Here is a 22981-nt window from a genome sequence, read left to right as displayed (position 1 = left end):
CCAGCTGACCTCACTCAAATAAGAGGGCCTTAAACCATTGGTTCATCAAAGAAGCCTGTCTCCTACTGCCGACTGCAAAGCTCCTAAACCTCACTCTCACCCAGTAATTAACCAAGCGTCTGCTTCATCACCATCACACAACCCAAGCTTCTCTGTATCAAGGAAAAGATTCTGAACCTGTCAACATGTTGCCATCAAAATGCACTGAACTCTAGTAAGATTGTCACTGCCAGAAACTTCAAGTACCATGCAATGGTATCTATAATGTGTCATGACCAAAGACTGACTGTCTATTTATCTATTTACATACCTATATTTAATGTTATAAATATATGTACACTCCAATATGTTTAACTGGTAGTGCAGATTTTATGACTGGTGAGTGCGCTGCAGAATATTAAACCGCACTGCAAGAGGGGATAATATTCAATCCATTATCAGTCATGCACTCTCTGTAAGGTAATCAAATTATAACTTAGACCTGATCTTATTTTATACTTACTTACCTCTTTAAGAGGGTCAATGTATCTCAATATATCACCTAAAGTAACACTCCATTTTTGTGTGACTGACTGTGTCTTTTTCTTTTTCCTAGAGATTCCTTGGCAAGTAAACAATTACTTCCTCAAGGTGATAGGAAATGAGCACTATGACATTCAATTTTAAAGTGGAAACTGATGAAAAGATGCTGCTGCAGAAATGTCAACACAAATAGATTCATTTTACAGAGAAACATTTTATTTCTAATGGATGGATGCAAATGTTGACATCAGTGTATTCAAGGATAAAAGATTAATTCCTAAAAGATATACTAATTAGCATCATAACTTATTACATTAAGCTTTCATCATTACCTTCCCACCTTTATAAACATCATTTGATTTTAGGTGCTTGACTTTCATGTAGTTTAAGCGATGGACTTTGCTCACACACTACACCAAAATAATTAGTCATATTTTTGCAAGAGAATTACAGCTTCCAAAGAGGTTGGCAATAACCCTGGATTGATGTGTTAATCTAAAGCAGATAATAGCGAATCACCAACTCACTTTACATCTCACCCAATATCTGTTGCCATTGACTTCATGATACGAGATAATTAGAATTTCTTGCAAAAAATAAAATTCTAAGGTACATTTTCAGAGACCCTAAAACACTTTGCATTATTAATGAGAAAATGCTGGGTCCCAAAGATTTAAATGTAAATAAGTGTTAAATATGATGCCTTCAGACCCATGAGGTCTCCTTCATTTCCCCCCAAGACAACTATAACCTCAATTAAAATAAAACATTTTCTGCTGTTACTTGAATATCACTCCAATTCCATCAAAATACAATTCCCATCTGCTAAGTGTAGTGGGCTGTGCTTGGGTGAGAGTGGAAACTAAGTGTGCTAGGCTATGTTTTGTTGAAAATTCCTGTTACTCAGAGCCCCATGCATTTGATGATATTCCTGGAATAGAAGTGTCTGAAAAATGTTGCTCACCAGCCATACTTGCTCAGGTAAAAGTACCATGCAACAGAGTGTCTACCTTTTGTGTATTGTTACGCAAATAGAGTTCTGTCCATTAGTAGCACGTGGAGTGGGATTTTGATAATTGTATAATACTGACTACAAGCACAGAAAGGTCCAAGACATCTCCTGTGGAATGTCCCTGGATTTCATAGCAGGAAGGCAAAAGAATAATCTCACTGGTGTCTTTTGGTAGATAGCCTCAGTTTTCATCAACTAGATGATTATGTTGTCTATAAAATAAGATTGTTTATGGCCCTGTCATATTATATCTCTGAAGCATAGCTTGGCTTTACTCCCATTAGGGTTAAGAGCACTGAGGTACCCTGAGAAGAACTCACAAAACTCAACCTATTATGTTCTCAATGGAGAGGGAAGTCCCAAAACAGTAGAAACCAAGGAAATTTTTTTAGGATGTGTATTCCATGTTCAAGAAGAATGAAAGCTGCAGAAATATGTACAGAGTCATAACTGATTTGAATTGCTTGTGGCCTCCTTACTATAAAACTTGCAATTATCAAATCACCTATCAGAAAGTGGCTGTGAAATTAGGATAAAGTTGCCTTCCCAAGTGAGTTGGCTTTTAGATATTACAAATCATTATTAACCAAATGCTTTACTTAAATAAGATATGCTGGCCTCTTCCAAATGCTAATTTTCATCAGTACATTGGTGCTGTGCCTTCAACTGCTTAGGTGCTAAACATCTCTGCCTCTTTACCTCTCTCTTTCTCTCCTTTAAGAGGTTCTTTAAAACCTACCTCTTTCACCAAGCTTTTGGTCACCTGTCCTAATATCATCATATGTGGCTCAGTGTGAAATTTTTAAAATTACACTCCTGTGAGGCATCTTGGGATGCTGTACTGTGTTGAAGGCACTATATAAATGCAAGTTGTTTATTTGTGAGATGACTTGCATGCCACTTGAAGCCACCTAACTTTTTTTAAATTCTTCAAATTTTACTAATTTCCATTTGTGATTATAGAAATCAACTTTATGAAAAATTGTGCAAAATGTAATTAATTTATTGACTAATAAAGTCTGTACCACCTTGAATTGGTAGTTCGTTACTACCTTTAAAGAGTAGTTTGGCTTTAGACATGTTAAGGAAAGTGGTAAGGGAAATAAATACTAATATCATGCAGGGATATTTCACATAGAAGATCTCTGAATTCCCCAGTTCCTACAATAGATGCACTCATTATGACACAGAACTATATGCACCAGGAAGGCCCAGCTTTGAGCCCTGGTTTAATGCTGTATCAGTGAGGGAAAAGGTGCAGAGAGATAAATTTGCATGAGGGCTCTCCCACTTGTTTTCCAAAACTTCAGTGGAAGAACTGTGGAAGTAGTGAAGAAAAGGCATAAGCATGATTTCTCCAGGATTTCTGTGTCTATTACAATGGATGACCTGGAGAACTCCCACCCAAATTTACACCTTTAGTCTTTATTTGCAAATAATTACTTCGTTTTTCAACTGATTATTTGGATGTCTGCTTATGAATAAGGAGCATAATACTGATGACATTAATGTTGCTGATGACATCAATGTTGCTGATGTCATCGGTTGTGGTGACACCATCAGTTTTACTGAGACTTACAGTTTTAACCACTTATCCACAAAAAACAGGATAAATCCAACCCAGTGGCAACAGGGTGTACTTCTACAAAATGCACTGCAGCGACTCGCCAAGGCTCCTTCAACAGGATCTTATAAACCCTAGAAGGACAAGGGTAGCAGAAGCATGGGAATACCACCACCTGAAAGTTCCCATCCGAGCCACGCACCATCCTTGACTTGGAACTATATCGTTGTTCCTTCACTGTGGCTGGGTCAAAATCCTGGAACTCTCACCTAACAGCATTGTGAGTGTGCCTACACTACTTGGACTGCAGCAGTTCGAGAAGGCAGCTCACCACCACCTTCTCGAGGGCAACTAGGGATGGACAATAAATGCTGGCCTAGCCAGCGATACCCACATCCCATGAATGAATTTTAAAAATGTCAAGAGGTAACAATGGCTTGGATGAAGGTTTCAAAAGAAAATAAGCTAAGGCAAGTGCAGAGTCAGGCAATGTTATGGAGGTGAAAGTAGGCAGTCTTGTGAGAGTGCAGATACACAATTGAAAGCTCATCCCAAGGTACAACATCAAGATTGTGAACAATCTGGTTCAGCCTCAGGCAGTTGCCAGTGAGAGGAATGGAGTTGGCAATTACGGAACAAACTTTGTGGCAGGGACAAAGCCAATGCTTTTAGTCTTCCCAATGTCTTGTTGAAGAAGATTTCTGTCCATCCAGTACTAGATGTCAGACAAGCAGTCTGGCAATTTAGAGACACTGGCACAGTCAAGATACATGGCAGTGGGGTATAGTTGGCTGACAAGTGGAACTTGACTGTTTTTCAGACAATGATGCAGAAGAGCAGCATGTAGGTGAGGGATAGGGCAGGGCCAAGGACAGATCCTTTGGGGGCTACCAGAGGTAATGCTGCAGGGGCGGAAAGAAAGGTTCTTGAAGCAGGACTGGATATATAGTAAGGGAACCAGGTGAGCGCAGTCGCACCCAACTGGATGACCAAGGAGAGGCATTGAGGAGGATGGTGCTGTTAACCCTGTCAAAGGCTGCCCTCAGATTGAGGGATGAGGAGGGATAGTTTACCACAGGCAACATCACATATGATGTAACTTGTGTCATTGACAAGAGCATATTTGATACTGTGGGAGGTGTGAAAACCTGATTGGAGGGATCAAAACATGGAGGTCCAGAAAAGATGGCCACAGATTGAGGATTGGATCTGAGAAAGTGGAGATGAGGGCTGTACCAAAAGGTGGACCATGATGAAAGGGAGTAATGGTTATAATGGGGCCTATGACATCAAAAGCAGAGGTGAGAGTATGGTTCAGCTGTTTGGTAGCTACAGTGATGCTGTGGTAAATGGAGGATGAAAGGTTAGCTAGTTGGGAATTTGAAAGTGCAGTTGTAAGTCAATGGGAAAGAGTTTTCTTTACAGGGGAAGTTACAGAAGGAAGTAGGGTTGGTCATGAGAAAGGGTGTTTTGTGCACCCAATATTTTTAATACCCATTAAGGCTGAAACAATTGTGGCTATGTTTTCAGAAAAATGCTTCATGCACTCTGTGGATTGCTTTCTCCTTTGTGACACACACAATAACCAGAGCAGGTTAACACCTCCATCAAAATAACACGGAAAAGTAGTAAAAAGATTTTGATTTGTATAATATTGTACATTTCAATAATTAATGCAATGTAGTATAATATTATTGGAATTTATGCCTGCACAGAGGCCTCAACATTCAACCGTTTCATGAGAGCCATGGTCTTCACTTCAATCAGAAGAACTGAAAAAAAATGTGTAATGGGCCAATCGTGACATTATATTATGAAAGTGGATAACGCTGATGTTTTCGCTTAACCAGTTGATTTACAGTGTCAGTGTCCTGCAGAATTTATCAGATAAATGCTTTATAATGCTAAAGATGTGGGCATTTGCGTCTTAAAGCAAGCACCAGGACTCAGAGTGATCATGTCTTAAGAGCACAGTTTAGGTTGCAGAGCAAGGGCTACATATAAAAGTGCAGATCTGCTTGATGGAGCAAAAGTTAGGGTCTGACAGCGATGGTTATTTCTGTTAGCAGATGGAAGGAGGAATTGAGTTGAGTACCATCAGGAGCATCACTGCCTAGATCCACTGTACTGCTTCTAGTTGGGTTCTGCTGACACTTCAAAAGCTTGTTCACCTAACTGAAAAGTGATACCATGGGCAGAATTTTCTGTTCGGCGTGCGGGGGCGGGTCCCACACAGCGACATGTAAAATGATGCGAAATGAAATCGGGCGTGCGTCCCGACGTCACCGCGCGTCATTCCAATCTTTAGCTCGGCGGGCAAGCGCCGGAGCCAGCTGTGCACCCGCCGAACTGTCAAAGGCCTGTTAAGGCCATTAATAAACTAATTAAAGTAATTGTCAGGGCTGGCCATCCAACCTTAAGGTTGGTGGGTAGGCGAAGAGCCCAGGTGACCTTTGCATTTTTAATGAAACCTCATCCACGGGTGGGATGAGGTTTCATGAAGGATTTATTAATGAATAACATTTTTTTATCAAAATTCATAAACATGTCCCAGCTCATGTGACACTGTCCACATGAGGATACAAGCCTGAATAATTTTTTTTTTTCAATGTTTCATTATGAAATTAATCTCCCTGAGGCAGCTCCATGCTTCAGGGAGGTTTCTGCGCTCTTTCGTGCATATCCCTCCTTCCCCCAACCCGCACAGGTAGCACACGCTACCGGGTGTACGTCACGCTGGGCGGGCCTTAATTGGCCCACCCATATAAAATGGCGGTGCGCAGCTGATCATGGGCGCTGATCGATCCTGCACCCGCTCCCGACCGGCCCACTTGATGGGGAGAAAATTCTCCCCCTTGTCTGAGTAGAAACATCTCCAGCACCTGCTCTTGTAGCCACATGTATGTGGCTCAATCAATTACGTGTCTGGTCAATGGTAACCCTCATGGTGTTGATGGTGAGGGATTTATCAATGGTAATGTCATTGAGTGTCAAGTAGGTGGTGGGGGAAGGGGTGGGTGTAGTGGTGGTGATCGCACTCTCTTTTGTTGGAGAAGTTCATTGCCTGGTACAGTACTTGTGCAATGCAAATGTTACTAGCCACTTGTAAGACCAAGCCTGAATGTTGTCCATGTCTTACTGCATGCGTGCATAGACTGCTTCATTACCTGAGGAATTGTGAATGGAACTGAACATTGTGCAGTTATCAGTCAATATTCCTGACCTTCTGTTGGAGGGGAGGTCATCAATGAAGCAGTGGAAGATGGTTGGGTCTAAGACGCCAACCTGAGGAACCCCTGCAGCGATGCCCTGCGGCTGAGGTGATGGCCTCCCACAACCAAAGCTACCTTCCTTTGTGTTGGATATGAATCCAGCCATTTGAGAGCTTTACACCTCTGCCTTCCCCAGATTCCCATTGTCTTCAATTTTATTGCTTGAGGCCATATTTTGTCAAATGCTGTTTTGAATTAGAACCATATAAAAGTTATGGTGCAGCTCTTTCTGTGTCTGTGTCAGCCAAAAAGAGAAAAAAGAAACTAGCCACAATTCAAGGGAATTACTCTGCCATCAGCTCCGAAATTCAATAATAAGTTTAGAAATTCAATCCTTTGAAATTCAGCTCTTTTGTCCAAGTTTGGAACAAGGCAGCAATGAGGCCTGGAGGCACAACCCACCATCAGTGAGCAGGTTATTTGGCAGTAGGTGCCCATTGGTAGCACTGTCGGTAATACCTTCCATCAATTTGTTAATGATTGAGAGTAGCATGATGGGGCGGTAATTGCTTTTTTTGAATAGGACATACCTGGTTAATTTTCCTCTTTGTCGGGTAGATGTCACTTTTGTAGCTCTACTGGAGCAGCTTGTCCAGGGGCACGGTTAGTTCTAGAGCACAAGTCCTCAGTACCATAACTGGGATGTATTGGGGTCCATATCCTTTGTTGTATCCCATGTGCTCAGCCGTTTCTTGATATCATGTGGAGTGAATCGAATTGGCTGAATCCTGACACCTGTAATGTTGGGATGGGGACATCTATGATTTTTCTCCTGGGTTGCTCACAGTAGTGTCCTGGATATTAATCTTGAACCCTTGAAAACCCCATGGCAATCTTGGTCTATTCCATTCTCTGGTCTATAGTGCCATTTCCATCTCTCTGCACCCTCTATTTTTGTCTCCCTAGCACTATCTTCTTCCTTGCCAGTCTTTTGCAATTCTCTCAGTTTCTGCTGGTCTAATTGCAATATGAAGTTACCCCATTTCTCCTTTGCACTGTACAAATAAAAATCCAAGCAAGGCAAAAGACAGGAAAGGATATGTGAAAGGTAATTATTTGTGATAGTACAAATACTGGGCCGGGCATCAAACCCAGAAGTTCACTGGCATTCCAGATCCTACAAGTAATCTGCTTTTCTGGGTCAGGTTCAAGCCTAGGTCCCAGTGTACACATCATGAACCCACTGCACCACCCAGTTCCCTTAGTTATTTTTAAATGGCCTGTTTGTCACTGTCACTCTTAGTCATTGTTATAACAGAAATATGATGTTTCCTTGCAGTGTATTTATGTATGTTCTGCATTTTATTTGCTGATCACAGATTTTTTTCAGTATTACCACCCAAGTTTGTTTCAGTAAATATCCTTACTAAAAATTAGTTCCTGTTTCTTCCCCTTAAGTCCATCCCATGATATGGTTTTAGAAGTGCTGACAATCATCCAATACTTTACCCAAATAGTGCTGTTTATACCTCACTGTAGGCATTGTCAGCAAGCTTCATTTATGGGAGGCCACCAAACCAAACCCATACATTATGCCCACATGTGCACATTTTTTAAGTTGGATCAGTGGCCAGGATTGGGGTCCTGTCTGTAACCTCAAGTGCTGAGATAATTGTAGCCAATGTCAGCATGACTGAGATGAGGTAATTCAACATGATCAGCCAGCGGTCAATACCAGGATCTACCCGATGTGGTTCAGTATCACACTTCACCATTCATGTATCCACTGAGCCATTGGGAGAAACATTGTTTTTTTGAAAGTGAGATATTTTTCTGAGGTATATATTCCCCCTTCCTTCTGTCTTCCTATGCCATGTGTTATGTATCATCTCAACTCAAAAAAGGATAAGCAGTTGTTTTTGTCAATGTTGGTCTTCAAGTGTCAGCTATGGCTCAGTGGGTCTCTTACCACTGAGACACAAGGTTCTTGATTCAAGTCCCACTCCAGGGCTTGAGCCATTGCAATGCCAAGGGAGTGCTGCACTGTTGGAGGTTCTGACTCTGAGATGAGATGTTAGGCTGAAGTGCTTGCATGAATGAATATAAACAATCCCATAGCATTCTTTCAAAAAGGAGCAGGGGAGTTATCCCTGGTGCCCTGGCAACTATTTACTCCTCAATCAACATCACAAAAACAGATTATCTGTCATTATCACATTGCTGTTTTTGGGAGTTTGCTGTGCACAAATTGGCTGTTGCATTCCTATATTACAACAGTGGCAGCACATCAGAAGTAATTAATTGGCTATAAAGCACTTTCAGATGTCTGGTGGACATGAAAGCTGCTTTCGAAATGTAAGTCTTTCCATTTTTCTTTTTAAAGCACCATCAGGAAATGTTTGAGATGCAGACTGTAGTGTCTCTCCCTCTGAATTTCCTTACCATTGTGTTGGGAAATGCCTGGTCTTCATCAGGCAAGGTCCGCTCATTTAATTAATTTAGTGATGTTCCCAGCATGTAGTGAATAATGTGCTGGGAGTGTCACAGGGGTCAGAGCTGAAATGTTGGGCACCAGCAAATTAGAACAGCCAGATGCATTTTGCTATGGAAAGGGCTAAACCAGACTCAAGTATGGGAGTCTTGGAGAAGGCAATTTTTAATTTACAGAAGAGCTTCAAGATTAAATAAAGAATCAGAAGTACAAGTTGATAAATTTTTATTCATCTTTGGTGCATTTGCTGTTGAAGTACTCCACAGCCAACGTATAGATTCGTGCTCGACAACATTTGGTGAGATATTAAAAGGCTTTGATAGATATTTTAAACTCCCAATAAAGTGCCAAAGGCAACAAGAGACCCAGAGAGGGAGCAAATCCCAATAAAGCAGCAAGGACAAGACCCCAGAGAGAGGGCAACAAAAGACTCCAGAGAGAGGACAACAGACAATCCCAGAGAGAGGGAACCAAAAGACCCCAGAGAGAGGGAGACTGATGGCAGTGCAGAGTAAGCAGATGGCAATGAGTGAAGGGAAGCTATCTGAGCCAATTCAAAAGAAGCAAAACATGCATAAGTAAATGAAAATATTCCACATGTCATGGAGCTATTAATGTATATATTGTTATTGGAATTTTTTTTAAAATAGAGGCTTAGTCTGTGGGTGTGTCTGCATGTGTTTTAATTAGATTAAAGCCAGCCAGTCTGGGTGCTTTGAAGTACAGTAGTTTTGGGATGTGAACAGAGGTAGAGGTATATTTGCATTTTATTGAATAGAGCATTCAAGAGTGGGAGTGAAATCTTGCACCTAGCTAGGAGAGACCAAGCAAAGTTTATATTACTAATAAAATTGGTACTACGAAAGGGGTTTTATTGTTAGAAGAGGTGGAGTTCAAAAGGCCTGGTGATACAATGAGAATTTGCATTCAAAAGGGACGGCTCGGTATAACCTGAGAGGAGTTTGTGTGTGCAGAGCAGAGGCATGTAACATCTAAGCAGCTGTAAGCTTACAGCTGTCTGCAAAGGAACCAAATTGAAAGGAACCTCATTTTGAATTCATAAGGTGAAAATGCTTTGCCTGGTGTCTGGTTAAACCTATTGGTTACAGTTGTCTTAGTGGAGAATAATTTGGGATTTTGTTAAAAGTTATGATAGTACTAAATTGTAGCTACGTGTATATGTTTAATTTTTGTAAATTAATAAATGTCTCATTTAGTTTGATATGAAAACCTCTCGAGAACTGGTGGCCTTATTCCTGAATTTAGAGCTACAATTCAAAATGTACCAATTGAAAATATAGGTTATGACAGTTGTTTAAAGTTTCCCTCTGGGGTTTTAAATAACTCAGCCTTTAAAAACTGTTGTCTCATAACATACAGGAAAATGTTTGCATCAGAGCTGAACTGGAAGATTTGAAGCGCAAGATTCAAGCTGAGTATATACCTTTGAAAAAGTACAATACACTGAAGTCTTCAATGAACCAAGCTGTTTGAGATCTTAACAAACAAATTTTGGAAACAGCACAAAGGTATCAGGAGGAGATAACAACCCTCAATTCTGCTGTTGGCAAATCAAAGCAGGAGTTGGGAAAACTCCACCAGATGTACAGGCAGGAAAAACAGCAGGCAGAAAAGGCACACAAAGAAGTTGTGACCCTGAAAGACTCCTTGAAGAATCACTATGTAGCCATGGAAAAAAATGATGAGCTAAAAGGAATGTTGAATATTACTTCACAAAAATCTGCATTGGAACTATCAATAGCAATGAAATGATACACTGGAGTTGAAAGAACAGTTGATTGTCCTTCAAGATCAAATGCAAAAGGAATGCGTAACCATTCAGCAACATGAAGAAATGAAGATGGTCTTAGCAGCAGAATGGAAGCATGGTAGAAAAAAACTCAAGGAGACTATGCTGAATTACAGGAAAACTCAAGATGAAGCAAGTGAGCTTTGCAAAGAAAAGGAAAACCTGTTGAAAGGCCTTCATATGTTACAAGAATTCCTTACATCAAAGTGTATTCTTCTGGAAAATTACCAAGAGAAGGAAAATGAATTTAACATCACTCTGAACATACTAAGGAACCTGTTAGCAGAGAAGACTCAGTAATGTTCTATATTCCATGAGGAAATCAAAAGCTACAAGAAAGAGACTGAACAGGTGAAGAAGCAGTTGAATGGAAAAGAGGAGGCATTGAATGGAAGAGCCGCAGAACTTTCTAAACTGTGAGCAGATAATGAAGCCATGAGTAGCACAATTATAGAACTGAAACAAGATAAGACTTCACTGAAGACAGACCTGGCCAACAGTGAAACAAACACGAAAGACAAGGACATAGTTCTGTTGCAGACAGAGAAAGAAAAAAACAGGAATAAGGTTGGAAAATGTAAATCCAACACTGAAGCGCAAGGCATTAGAAGAAGAAGAAGCTAAGCCGAATGAAAAGATTCATAAACTTGCAAAACGATTTGAAAATAAAACAGCAAATAAATGTTCGGCTGAAATTATGAAACAAGTAGAATGAAGATTCTATTTGTGAAACATTAAGGTCCAGCAAGAACATGGCGGACGCCGTGGAAAAGAAAATTCAAGTCCAGCTTAGGAATGAATGGAGTGCACATTCCCCTCGGAAGGAACGGGACAAACTCACAGTGTCTGAAAAAAGCAGACAGTTGTTAATGAAGAGAAACGCAACTCGAAGGAGCGCAAAAAGCAAATCAAATGAAGATGGCAAAGTGTCAGAAACACAAAATACTACTACCATTCCCCCATGCATGACAGACCAAGATATGGAGGGACTGTGAAGCTTCAAGACCATCTGAATTTATAAAGTCAGAGATTTGGGGTGGGGGAACAGGGATAGCAAATAACAATTGTTTGTTATACACTGTTGGAAGGGAGGATAATTTTCTTTGGAGACGAAAGGGGTATGTTGTATGATGTGCCATTGTAATATAAAGGTGCTCAGCAGAGCAAGGGTTAATGTGGGACTGGAGAATAGCATCGCCCACGGTATGATGCATGGAGTCACATGGTAATAGACTGAGAGAACAGTCTAGAGAGAACACCCTGGAACCAGCCTGCAAAGAGGTAACAGAACCATGCATGACAGTAAGCTGGGATCTGTAAATGGTTAAACGTTAACAATAAATGGTTCATGTTTAAATATACAAATCTCAAGATCTCATCATTGAGAAATCTAAAGAACCCATAGTACAACACCACTACTCACTGTTTGGCCTCACATGCAAAGAACAGTAGCTGCAGTAAATCATGAGAGGGCTGCCACTGCTTAAAGAGTTGTACTACATTCCAGAGACAAGTGCACATGAAATCCTTAAAATGCTGTTTTTAAATACCAGGTATTCCACAGCAGACCAAGCTATGAGCACAGGGTTAAGTTTAATGAATTAATGCTCCTGGCTTAGAACTTTCGACATTGGAAGTATACAGGGAATTCAGGAGCATAAGACCAACTTGTCTAATACAATTTTCTGCCAATAAATTTGTGAAGCTTTGTGCCAGAAACACAAATATATCAAATTGACTTCATTGCGACAATCCAAATTATACAATAGGCTTTGTCTGTAGAAATTCCAGTTAATTTCATCATGGTCAACATTTGCTTTCAACCAATACCACCAAAACAGACCATCGGGTAATTTATTTAATTGATAATTTGTAAAAATAAATTGTAGGTCATTGCAGTGAGAAAATTATTTGCTGCATTTTCCTACATTGATGCAATTACTGCTGTTCAAAAGCACATCAATAGCTGTAAGATGCCTTCGAGTATCTTGATGCTATATAAATGCACGGTTCTTCTTTCATTGGAGAGGAGCTTAACATGGTTGTTTTGTAAAGGTGGGACAACCTTCCAATAATGGACCTAACACTTTCATTCTTTATGTTAATTATTCATTGCCGCATTTCCTTTAGGGATCTGCACTTGGGATATGGGCAGCCCAAGCAAGGCAGCATTTATGTCCATTTCAATTTGTCCTGAAGGCATTAAGAAACAACCACAAAGTGTGGGATGGAGTCACATGTAGGCCACATCTGGTCCCTCCCTGAAGGATGCTGGTGACACAGTCTTGATGTTTGCTATTGCGACAATTTACATCTTTATTTTTTTGGTGCCAGCCCACAAATTACTGGAATATTTTATAATTTGCCACTGTGAGATATAAACTCATGACCTCTCGGTTGCTAGTCCAGTATGATCACAACTTGGCTACTACCTTGAACCCTCCCATTGTTGGCTATTTACTTTAATTGGAGAAAAGAAAATGTGAGGGCATGCAATCTTTAAAATGTGGAGAGGCATAGATAATATTAGATGTAAGGAAGCTACTTGGTCTGTGAGTACAAAAGTAGGGCACAGGTACAGATTTAGCAAACCAGAAAGGATGTTAAACATTATAAAGGATTTACATTCCCAACAGACTAGGGGGTCTGTAAAATTTGTTACAGAAACAGGAAGTAAAACCAATTAACTCCTTGAAGATTCGTGTCTTTGATCATCTGTCTTTATTATCTAAATACAGGCAGATAATTATCTAAATACAGAGCTGAGGAGAAACTTCTTTAGCCAGAGAGTGGTGAATCGATGGAATTCATTGCCACAGAAGGCTGTGGAGGCCAGGTCATTGAGTGTATTTAAGACCGAGATAGATAGGTTCTTGATTGGTAAGGGGATCAAAGGTTATGGGGAGAAGGCGGGAGAATGGAGTTGAGAAACTTATCAGCCATGATTGAATGGCAGAGCAGACTCGATGGGCCGAATGGCCTAATTTCTGTTCCTATGTCTTATGGTCTTATAAATGATCAAATACCCTATAAAACTAAGATAAAAGCAAAAAACTGCAGATGCTGGAAATCCAAAACAAAAATAAAAATACCTGGAAAAACTCAGCAGGTCTGGCAGCATCTGCAGAGAGGAATACAGTTAACGTTTCGAGTCCGTATGACTCTTCAACAGAACTAAGTAAAAATAGAAAAGGGGTGAAATATAAGTTGATTTAAGGTGGTGGGGGGGGTCGAGCTAGATAGAAGGCCAGTGATAGGTGGAGAAAGCCAAAAGATGTCATAGACAAAAGGACAAAGAGGTGTTGAAGGTGGTGATATCTAAGGAATGTGCTAATTAAGGGTAGAAAGCAGGACAAGCAAGGTACAGATAGCCCTAGTGGGGGTGGGGTGGGGTGAAGGAATCGAAAAAGGCTAAAAGGTAGAGATAAAACAATGGATGGAAATACATTTAAAAATAATCGAAATAGGTGGGAAAAGAAAAATCTATATAAATTATTGGAAAAAAAAGGTGGGGATCGGCAAGGGGGTGGGGATGGAGGAGAGAGTTCATGATCCAAAATTGTTGAACTCAATATTCAGTCCGGAAGGCTGTAAAGTGCCTAGTCGGAAGATGAGGTGCTGTTCCTCCAGTTTGCGTTGAGCTTCACTGGAACAATGCAGCAAGCCAAGGACAGACGTGGGCATGAGAGCAGGGTGGAATGTTGAAATGGCAAGTGACAGGGAGGTCTGGGACATGCGTGCGGACAGATCGAAGGTGTTCTGCAAAGCGGTCACCCAGTCTGCATTTGGTTTCTCCAATGTAGAGGAAACCGCATTGGGAGCAATGAATGCAGTAGACTAAATTGAGGGAAGTGCAAGTGAAATGCTTCTTCACTTGAAAGGAGTGTTTGGGCCCTTGGACAGTGAGGTGAGGGGAAGTAAAGGGGCAGGTGTTGCACCTTCTGCGATTGCATGGGAAGGTGCCGTGGGAGGGGGTTGAGGTGTAGGGGGTGATGGAGGAGTGGACCAGGGTGTCCCGGAGGGAACGATCCCTGCAGAATGCCGCCAGGGTGGGTGAAGGGAAGATGTGTTTGGTAGTGGAATCATGCTGGAGTTGGCAGAAATGGCTTTTAGCCTATTTCGATCCCTTCCCTTCACCCCACCCCTCCCCCACTAGGGCTATTTGTACCTTGCTTGTCCTGCTTACTGCCCTTAATTAGCACATTCCTTAGATAATATCACTACCTTCAACACCTCTTTGTCCTTTTGTCTATGACATCTTTTGGTTATCTCCACCTATCACTGGCCCTCTATCCAGCTCTACCTGTCCCACCCCTCCCCCCCTTAAACCAGCTTATATTTCACCTCTTTTCTATTTTCACTTAGTTCTGTTGAAGGGCCATATGGACTCGAAACGTTAACTGTGTTCCTCTCCGCAGATGCTGTCAGACCTGCTGAGTTTTTCCAGGTATTTTTATTTTTGTTTTACTCTATAAAACTAGATGATTCCTGTACTTCTGGGACCAAAGTGGTACACGGTAGAAGGTGAGGGGCAATTTTAAAAATTTGCCCTCTTGGCACAGTACTTTATCCGAGTAATAAATATTGGGAATTCAAGCGACAGACCTCGACCCCCCCCCCACCACACCACCACCCACCACCCCGCCCTCACCACCCCCTCAACAATTTAGCGTCTATTCATTTTAAGGGATGGAAAAATTTTGGGCAGTGCACAGCGAAATTCCTAATGTGTCCCCCTAGCAGGCCAAACACTGTATGGGGAGTGGCAATTCATAAAATTACTTCTATGATTTAAATAGAGATGTCAGAATATTGTGGAGATTTGCTTGACTATCTTTTGAGATCAAGGTAGAAATTTTGCACAACTCTATTTAAGCTGATTAAATAGATGATGAGGTCGAATCCATGAGAAATCAGAATGGCCTTGTTAGGTGTTAACAAGCCTAATTTTAAAAGGTAACTAAAGCATTTACATCTATGGAATGAAAATTGGATAGGTTCTGTAAACAGCAGATGAACTGCTCTGCCAGGTAACCACCGAGTTGGTGAAATTGCAAATTATTCCCATGAGGAGTGACATTGGGCTTGGGTAGCACCTGTTTTTTGGGCATTTCAATCTCCTTAAAGTTCGAAAATGACATCCACAGTGTGTGCACACATCTGTTGCAAAACGCACCAGATGTCTTATTAGGAAAGGAGTTACACATGCACATATATTGCATGCCAGAAGTAAGCAGAGTGGGCAGATCACAATATCAATGAGTTCATTTTGGAGTTCCTCACTCTAGCCTATGCCTTCTCTTAAACTCCCAGAGCTGAACACACATTCACCAGTGACATTTAAAGGAGTCATCAACTACTTACAGGTTAGGGGTCTGTGTTATTTCTTTCTAGCAGTTGCTACAATTTTACATGTATTGAATGCTTTTCCATACTTGTTAAATGTTTTAATAATCTCTAGGGAGTGGTCTGTCTGAGGTTGAAGTACTTTTTTGTTGACTCGAAGGCTTGTGCACAAAGCAGTTGCCTCCTGTCATGGGAGGCCTGGTAGGGCATTGCTGGCATTTAGCATGACTGGGAAAATGAGCAGAGACCACACAGAGCAGAACAAACTGCTAGAAGAGGAAGGAGGAGGAGGAGGAGGAGGGAAGAAGGGCACCTAGCCAGAAACAATATCCACAGAGGTTCATTAGAGAGCAGATTTGTTGATAATAGATTATAGGAGTCCTGTGATGTATTGGAAGCACCATTGCACACTGGTATCCAGAGTTACTTCCATGGCAGTAAGCTGAGATTACATGACATCTGTCTGAGCTTCCACTGGAGCACTCATTTGCTGGGTAGATGCTGCATGTGCTATAATGGAAGTTGCAACATCAGCTATCAGATATTGCATCATTGTTGACACCACCAGGTGTGTTGATGGAGGTGGTTGACCACATGTTCCACATCAGGGCGGGCTCCAAGCTCTGCACAAAGCCCTGTGTTAATTTGGTGCCAGGCTCCTCCATGTTCCTTCACTTTGAACACAAATTTTCTGGAAGGTATTCCAGTGCGCCAAGCCTTCTTCTGTAGCCTGCCCATAAATCATCATCTTGTTCCTCTGCACAGAACTAGTGTGTGAGCTCACCCTCCAGTGGGCTGGGGCCTGAGCTATCCTTTCTCCTGCCCTGCTGTAGAAAATTGGGCCGTGTGTCTCACCTCATGCAGATTCCACCTCTATTCTATTCTCCAAATTATGTGCAGTGTTAGTATCTGAGCTAGTGGCTGCAACTGTACAATCAAATGATGGTGTGTCTTCATCTAGAAGGACAAGGGCAGCAGATACATGGGAACGCCACCACCTGGAAGTACCCCTCCAAGACACACACCATCCTAACTTGGAAATATATTGCTGTTCGTTCAAAGTCATACCTAGTCTAGAGGCTGTGTGCATGGTCACCTACAGAGGAGCCCCCCACCACCGCCTATGAAAGCTTCACACACCACCCCCCATTATGTTTTCCCCAAATATAGGTTGAGACGCCTCCCATAACCATTACCATCCCATCTGCAGAGCAGTACAAAGCCAGACAAGCCAATGGACGTGAACTGTGAAAATGCCCTGTAGACCAAGCTGTGCATTAGTCTAATTGAGTACCCAATCCTTGTCCCTCTCTGGAGCAGGAGTACAGCGTGTGTGCCATGCATAGCCCTGTAGGATGGCCTGCTGTGCCCCAGAACTGTCTCTACTCTCTGACTCTTGACTGTGAGGTCCACAGAGTCCCAGGACTGTCACTACTCTCTCACTCCTGACTATGACCCAAGGAACATCTCTACCCTCTGACTCTTGACTGTGAGCGCAAGGAGTGTCTCTACTCTCTGACTCTGCCCTGCTGGCCCCGGACCAAGGACTTTGACTTTCAGTGAGTTCCCATTGCCCTCATGACTGAACACTACACTGTCCCCCCCATCCATTCATGAGTCTCAGTGCGATCCATCCTTCTTGTGTCATGCTAACACACAGACCTCCTTTCCTGTTCTGGAGTCTTCATGCATCCCCTCCCATTCATATGTGGTATCCCATCCACCTCCCTTGTTTGCTAGCCTTTCAGTTTCCCTTGTCGGGCTTCAGATTCCCACCCCTCGGGCTCCCCTCTGCCTGCCATTGTACCTCCTCCTCCACCCCCTTGCAAAGACTTCCTGCCATCTGCCTTCCAGCGTTCCCCCTCCCCCTCCAACCCCTTGCAATGCCTTCCTGCCCCTTTGTCCCCCATGTGTTCCAACACCTCCCCAACCCCTTGCAATGCCATTCTGCCTCTTTGTCCCTTGTGTCCATTATCCTTCCCTGCACCCCACCCCCATCCCCAACCCTGGTCAAAATGCTGGTCTCTGAATGTTCAGCTTTGCCTGAGTACTGCTGCACAGTGCTGTCCTTCAGGACATCAGAGACACCTGCCAGGAGCAGATCAACCCTACCCCAACAATCCCTAGTCCAAATACTGGTCTCTGTCTGCTGAATGTTGAGCCCTGCTTGAGTACTGCTGCACAGTGGTGTCCTTCTGGACGATGGAGGCACCCACTGGGAACAGACGAACCCGACAGCCCCAGCGATGTGACATTCCACTGCCATCACAATGAGATTGGTGCAGCACCATGGCAGGTAGGAATGTTGCACTCACCTTGTAGCCACGAGCGAAGTGAGGTCTGACCGCTGCATGCCACTCATTTTCAAATGTGATTCAGACCAGCGTGATTTCCTGCTGGCGTGACACAAGAGTGGAAGGCACCACAAAATCCCCGTGAGCAGCATATTTAATGAGCAGTCATGAGATGGTAATTAATGCAAATAGCTTTCATGCCACTAGTCAGCGGGATAATTGACCCACCATTAACCCACCATCAGGAGAATTGCAAACTGTTTTCACGCCATGGGGTTCTGATTTTCTGGCTCCCGCTAGATTCTCCACTCCCACCGGTCACGAAAACCACCGCAGGCATGATGGGAAAATTCTGCCCATAGTTGTCATGACAGAATATCTGCTATTGTGTGCAACCTGTGGGTTTGAGCCTTGTAACAGTGCAAAATGTGTGAAGGTGAGATGAAGCCTATGAATGTTAGGTCTGAGTCCTGATTGATACAGATTGTTGGTAGGTGAGTAATGGGGTGTGGGGAACTATGTAGTAGCTGAGGCTTGTGGTGCAGTGGTTAGGATATGGCATTTGAAGATGCATTCACTGGCCTTTACCATTCATAAGAGATCATTAAAATTCTTCCAGCACATATCCAGGTCCTATGCACCTTGCATTGGCCTCCATGATTACCTGTTCCCATTGCCTTCTCATCATGTTTTGGGAAGGCCACTTGCTCTCCCTGAGGATACAGAACATCTCTTCACTTTTCTACTTCATCCACCAAGGCCTCCAGTGCAGCATCCAAAAATCTAGGGGGCCAGCTCCCTGCCATGGTCACCTATTGATCTCTTCCACAGGTTAATTCAACTGCAGAATGACTCCCAGAGTCTGCAGCAGCCAGAATGCATCTCCATTCAATGAGGGCTAACCAATTTACAGTCCACGGTCTCTCAGTCTGGTGAGTTTTCCAGTGTGTTTTGTCCAGTGATAGAACTAATTATTTGTTCTGTGGCAGGCTATTACACAAAACATTAGGTTTCGAATCACAGAATGTCTTGTTGAACAACAACAACTTGCATTTACATAGCACCTTTAACATAATAAGACATCCCAAGGTGCTTCACAAAAGTGTTATCAAACAACGTATAACACTAAGCCATATAAGGAGATATTAGGGCAGGTGACCAAAGGTTTGGTTAGAGACATCGCTTTGAAGAAGCATATTAGAGGAGTAGGGGCAATGTTTAGGGAGAGTGCATCGGGCCCAGGTGGTTGAAGGCCTGCCTGCCAAAGGAGGGTCAAAGGAAATCAGGACATGATGCAAATACTGGTCAAGATTGTTGGAGAAAGGACTGAATTAAAACAATAATGTAAAGAAAACTCATTGTGCATTATGAAGGCCATGAGCATGAATTGTAGCTTTAATTCGATTTACAGTTTTGTTGTCACCATGAGACACCGAGTTGAAATTTTGCCTTATGATGTCTTGCCATTCTGCATTATCTTATATCCTAGATCCCAAGTAAGGATCTTCACCTATAAACACTATATTTGCTTCTGCTAATTCAAAGTTGTTTTCTGCATTAAAATTCTGAATCATGCAGTGATTCAAATCAAGATACTGGAATACTGCAGTGGTTTAAAAAAAGGCTCATCATCACTTTGTTCAAGGGCAACTCAGGATGGGCAATAAATGCCTGACTTGCCAATGATTCCTACATTCTGAGAATTAATATAAAAATGCAACAAAGCTTTTCAGTGCATTTTGAATTTGAATTAGCAAGTCATTCAAATGAAGCAACTTCAAATTACTAGGAATACATTGCGCTGCAGTTATCCATATGCAGTGCATTTGCCAGCATATCTGTTCCGGCTGTATAGTGGTTAAAATCACGTGGAAAGAAATCTTGTGCTTAAACATAGTTTTGTAACCCTGATGGAGATCAGCTTCCATATTGCAGACTTATTATTTTTCTCCTTGACCGGCTTGCAACTGATTCATTTGAGAACAAAGTCAGCCATTTGCAAATACACCAGCTCCAAATGCAATTACAACTCAGCATGGATTCTCCTAGGCAATGTGAAAGTGGCACTAGAATCTGGCTGGGAATCCTGGCACCCTTCCATATGACAATGTGATGAGCTTGGTCTCTACCGGTATACAATCTGTGACTGTGGAGACATGAGACAAATATTTTAACCTCTTCAAGGATTGTAGCAGCTCTTGCCCACAGTGATAAAAAAAACCTTCTTTGCAAGAAAGCCATTTTATAATGCAGTACTTTCAAAGGTGTCACCATTATGCTTACTCCAAATTGGCCCTGAACTCAAATGCAGAAGTTTCTTGCAAAGCAGAAATTGTTGCTGATGGTACCTCCCATAATATTTGGCACCAGTTACTGGCATGCATGTGATTCTGCAATGATGCTAAAATAATGATATACTGTGTTATTTTTTCTAGTTACCATCTACAGACAATCACTTGGCAAACTTGCAGCAATCACATTAGAATCAATATTCTTTCATTGAGGATACAAGGGCTCTGCAACAAAACTGAGCATCTTGGCCGCAGATGTCTGCTATGATATTCACAGAAATAAAACTCCTATCAATTCTACTGGATATAAAATGTAATCATTATAGATATATTGGAGTGATTTCCCAGAGGTAATTTCATTGCAAGGGCCCAGATGAGCATTATCTTGACCCATCAATGAAATCACAGCCTTATATTCATTATCCATAATTTTCTCTGTAAATCAGCAGACTACAGCTTGGCGATCATTTCTGGTACATTTTCCTCCAGAGAAGCGCCAACTGGAATGCACTAGGAAAAATATAAGAGTAAATAGCTATTCAAATGTTTAAATCCAAGATGCACATGTATATAAAAAAGATGTTAGGATGGAAGCACAGGCTAAATTAATTCCATTCAGCTGACAAGAACAGATTTTCAACATTTTGATGAATTCCAATTCCCTAGATTTCCTTTTCTTACTTATATTTTTGCTTCCTTTCACATCTTGGCCTCCTTTCATTCTGATTTTTTTTTTTGTCTTCTTTGACTCTGCCGATCTCCTCCTCCTACCCAATGTTAAAATCTAGACAGTGGCACAAAGGCACAAGCCAGTCAACCTAGAAACACAGAAAGTGGCCTGGTTTATCAGTAAACCTCGGTCACTTTATGAGTTTTCAGCCATACTGACTCTTTCCTTTAACTTGAAACTCAGAGATGAAAAGCCACAGCACACAAACCCATAGATTAGCAGGGTATGCTGTTTTACCTGCCTATTCATAATTCCTGTCAAATACGTTAAAAATAAGAACACTGATTAATTAAAAAGCAAAATACTGCAGATGTTGGGAATCTGAAACTAAAACAGAAAATGCAGGAAGTACCCAGTAGGTCAGGCAGCTTCTGGGGGAGCAGAGAAACAGAGTTAACGTTTCAGGTCACTTATCTTTCATCAGAACTTTCATCAAGCTGAATCATTGGGCTGAATTTTATCAGCTGAGTAGGGGACCCCGAGGTTGAGGGGAAAAGCGGGACCCGCCTGGCAATTTTACCTCAGACTGCCCCCTAATTAGCTGCCTGTGGTCCCACCACCTAATTGGGGACTGAAGGAAGGCGCTCCATGCTGCCGGCCCAATTACAGGGCCTGCAGCTCTGAAGACTCCGCAGCACCAATAGGAGAGATGGTCACTGCTGAGGAATGTAGGAGACCTCAGGATCACGGACAGATAAGTGCAAAAATGTTTAAATTCACAGGATCAAGGGTTGGAGGGGAAAGGCCTCGGGGGAAGTTTTTGGGGCTGCCTTCCCACCCATTGCCCTTTCTGTGGCCCGCGAGGCTGCCCCCCACTCTCTAGCAGCAGCCATGATTTAGCTGGCGGCCTCCCCACATGGCAGGAAGGCTGATGGCACAGTAAAATGGCCCTTAACAGGGCCTTTGGTTATGGAAATTGGCTGTCCAGTTGCTGGTGGAAGGTATTGGTTCTGTGGTTCACCAGTTCCCATTATCCTTCCCTAGTCAATCAGTTCCCTTGACGGAGAGACTAGGGGAGCAAAAAAAGACAAAATCCCAGGTTAATCAGTTGTCCCCCTAAGAGTGTTGGTTATTGAGTTTCCCTTCAACTGGTGGCTGCACTTGGCTTTAATGAGTGTCAGTGGGCTTAATAGTTGCCAAGGGGGTGCATTTGGGGGCCATAGCTGGCTTAGGGGTTGCCATTCCCGGCATGTATTTGCAGGTTGAGTCGGTGTTGAGGGAAGGGCTTCTTTTAAAGGCACTGGTTCTCTGGTTAACCAGTTCCCACTTTCCCTGCCACTTCTGGTCTCCCAGTGGCTGGTAAAATTCATCCCAATAACTCTGGCCTGAATTTCACGCTCCTCTGTCGGTGGGGGGTAGTGTAAAATAGGATGAATGGGCTTCCCGCTGGGTTCCTGCCTGCCCGACCTCTAGCAATTTTACATTGGGACGGGCAAGGCCTCGGACAAGCTGCCGGAGCTTGCCCCAATTGAGGCCCTTAAGTGACCACTTAATGGCCGTTACCCACCCAGCTTCAATTAGTAGGTTGGCAGGAGGATTTCCTAGGTGTGGGGGAATCCCAAAATTGATAAGTTTTAGATCAGGCTGGAAGGTGGGGGGGGGGGGAAAGCTTCCATCAGAAGCCCCTTTCTGACTTTGGGTACCCCACCCCTTTAAGGTCCGGTGGCCGCTGGACTCCCTTCATGCCCCCCGCCTCCCTGGCCTCTTCC

General features: G+C 42.6%; 1 protein-coding gene across 1 annotated transcript in view; it reads left to right on the top strand.

Annotated features, from left to right (window-relative positions):
• LOC144679298 (transient receptor potential cation channel subfamily V member 6) overlaps nt 1-2555 on the top strand; it is a 67557-nt gene extending 65002 nt beyond the window's left edge. Inside the window, exon 16 of the mRNA XM_078539678.1 lies at nt 596-2555. Coding sequence (XP_078395804.1) covers nt 596 — 1 coding nt within the window. The 3' untranslated portion in view covers nt 597-2555. The remainder of the gene's footprint in view (nt 1-595) is intronic.
• The last annotated feature ends 20426 nt before the right edge of the window (nt 2556-22981 follow it).

The sequence above is a fragment of the Cetorhinus maximus genome, chromosome 4, assembly GCF_964194155.1.
Source record: "Cetorhinus maximus chromosome 4, sCetMax3.hap1.1, whole genome shotgun sequence".
Taxonomy (NCBI): Eukaryota; Metazoa; Chordata; class Chondrichthyes; order Lamniformes; family Cetorhinidae; genus Cetorhinus; species Cetorhinus maximus.
The sequence above is the reverse complement of the archived record's forward strand: the minus strand, read 5'-3'. Positions and strand labels throughout refer to the sequence as shown.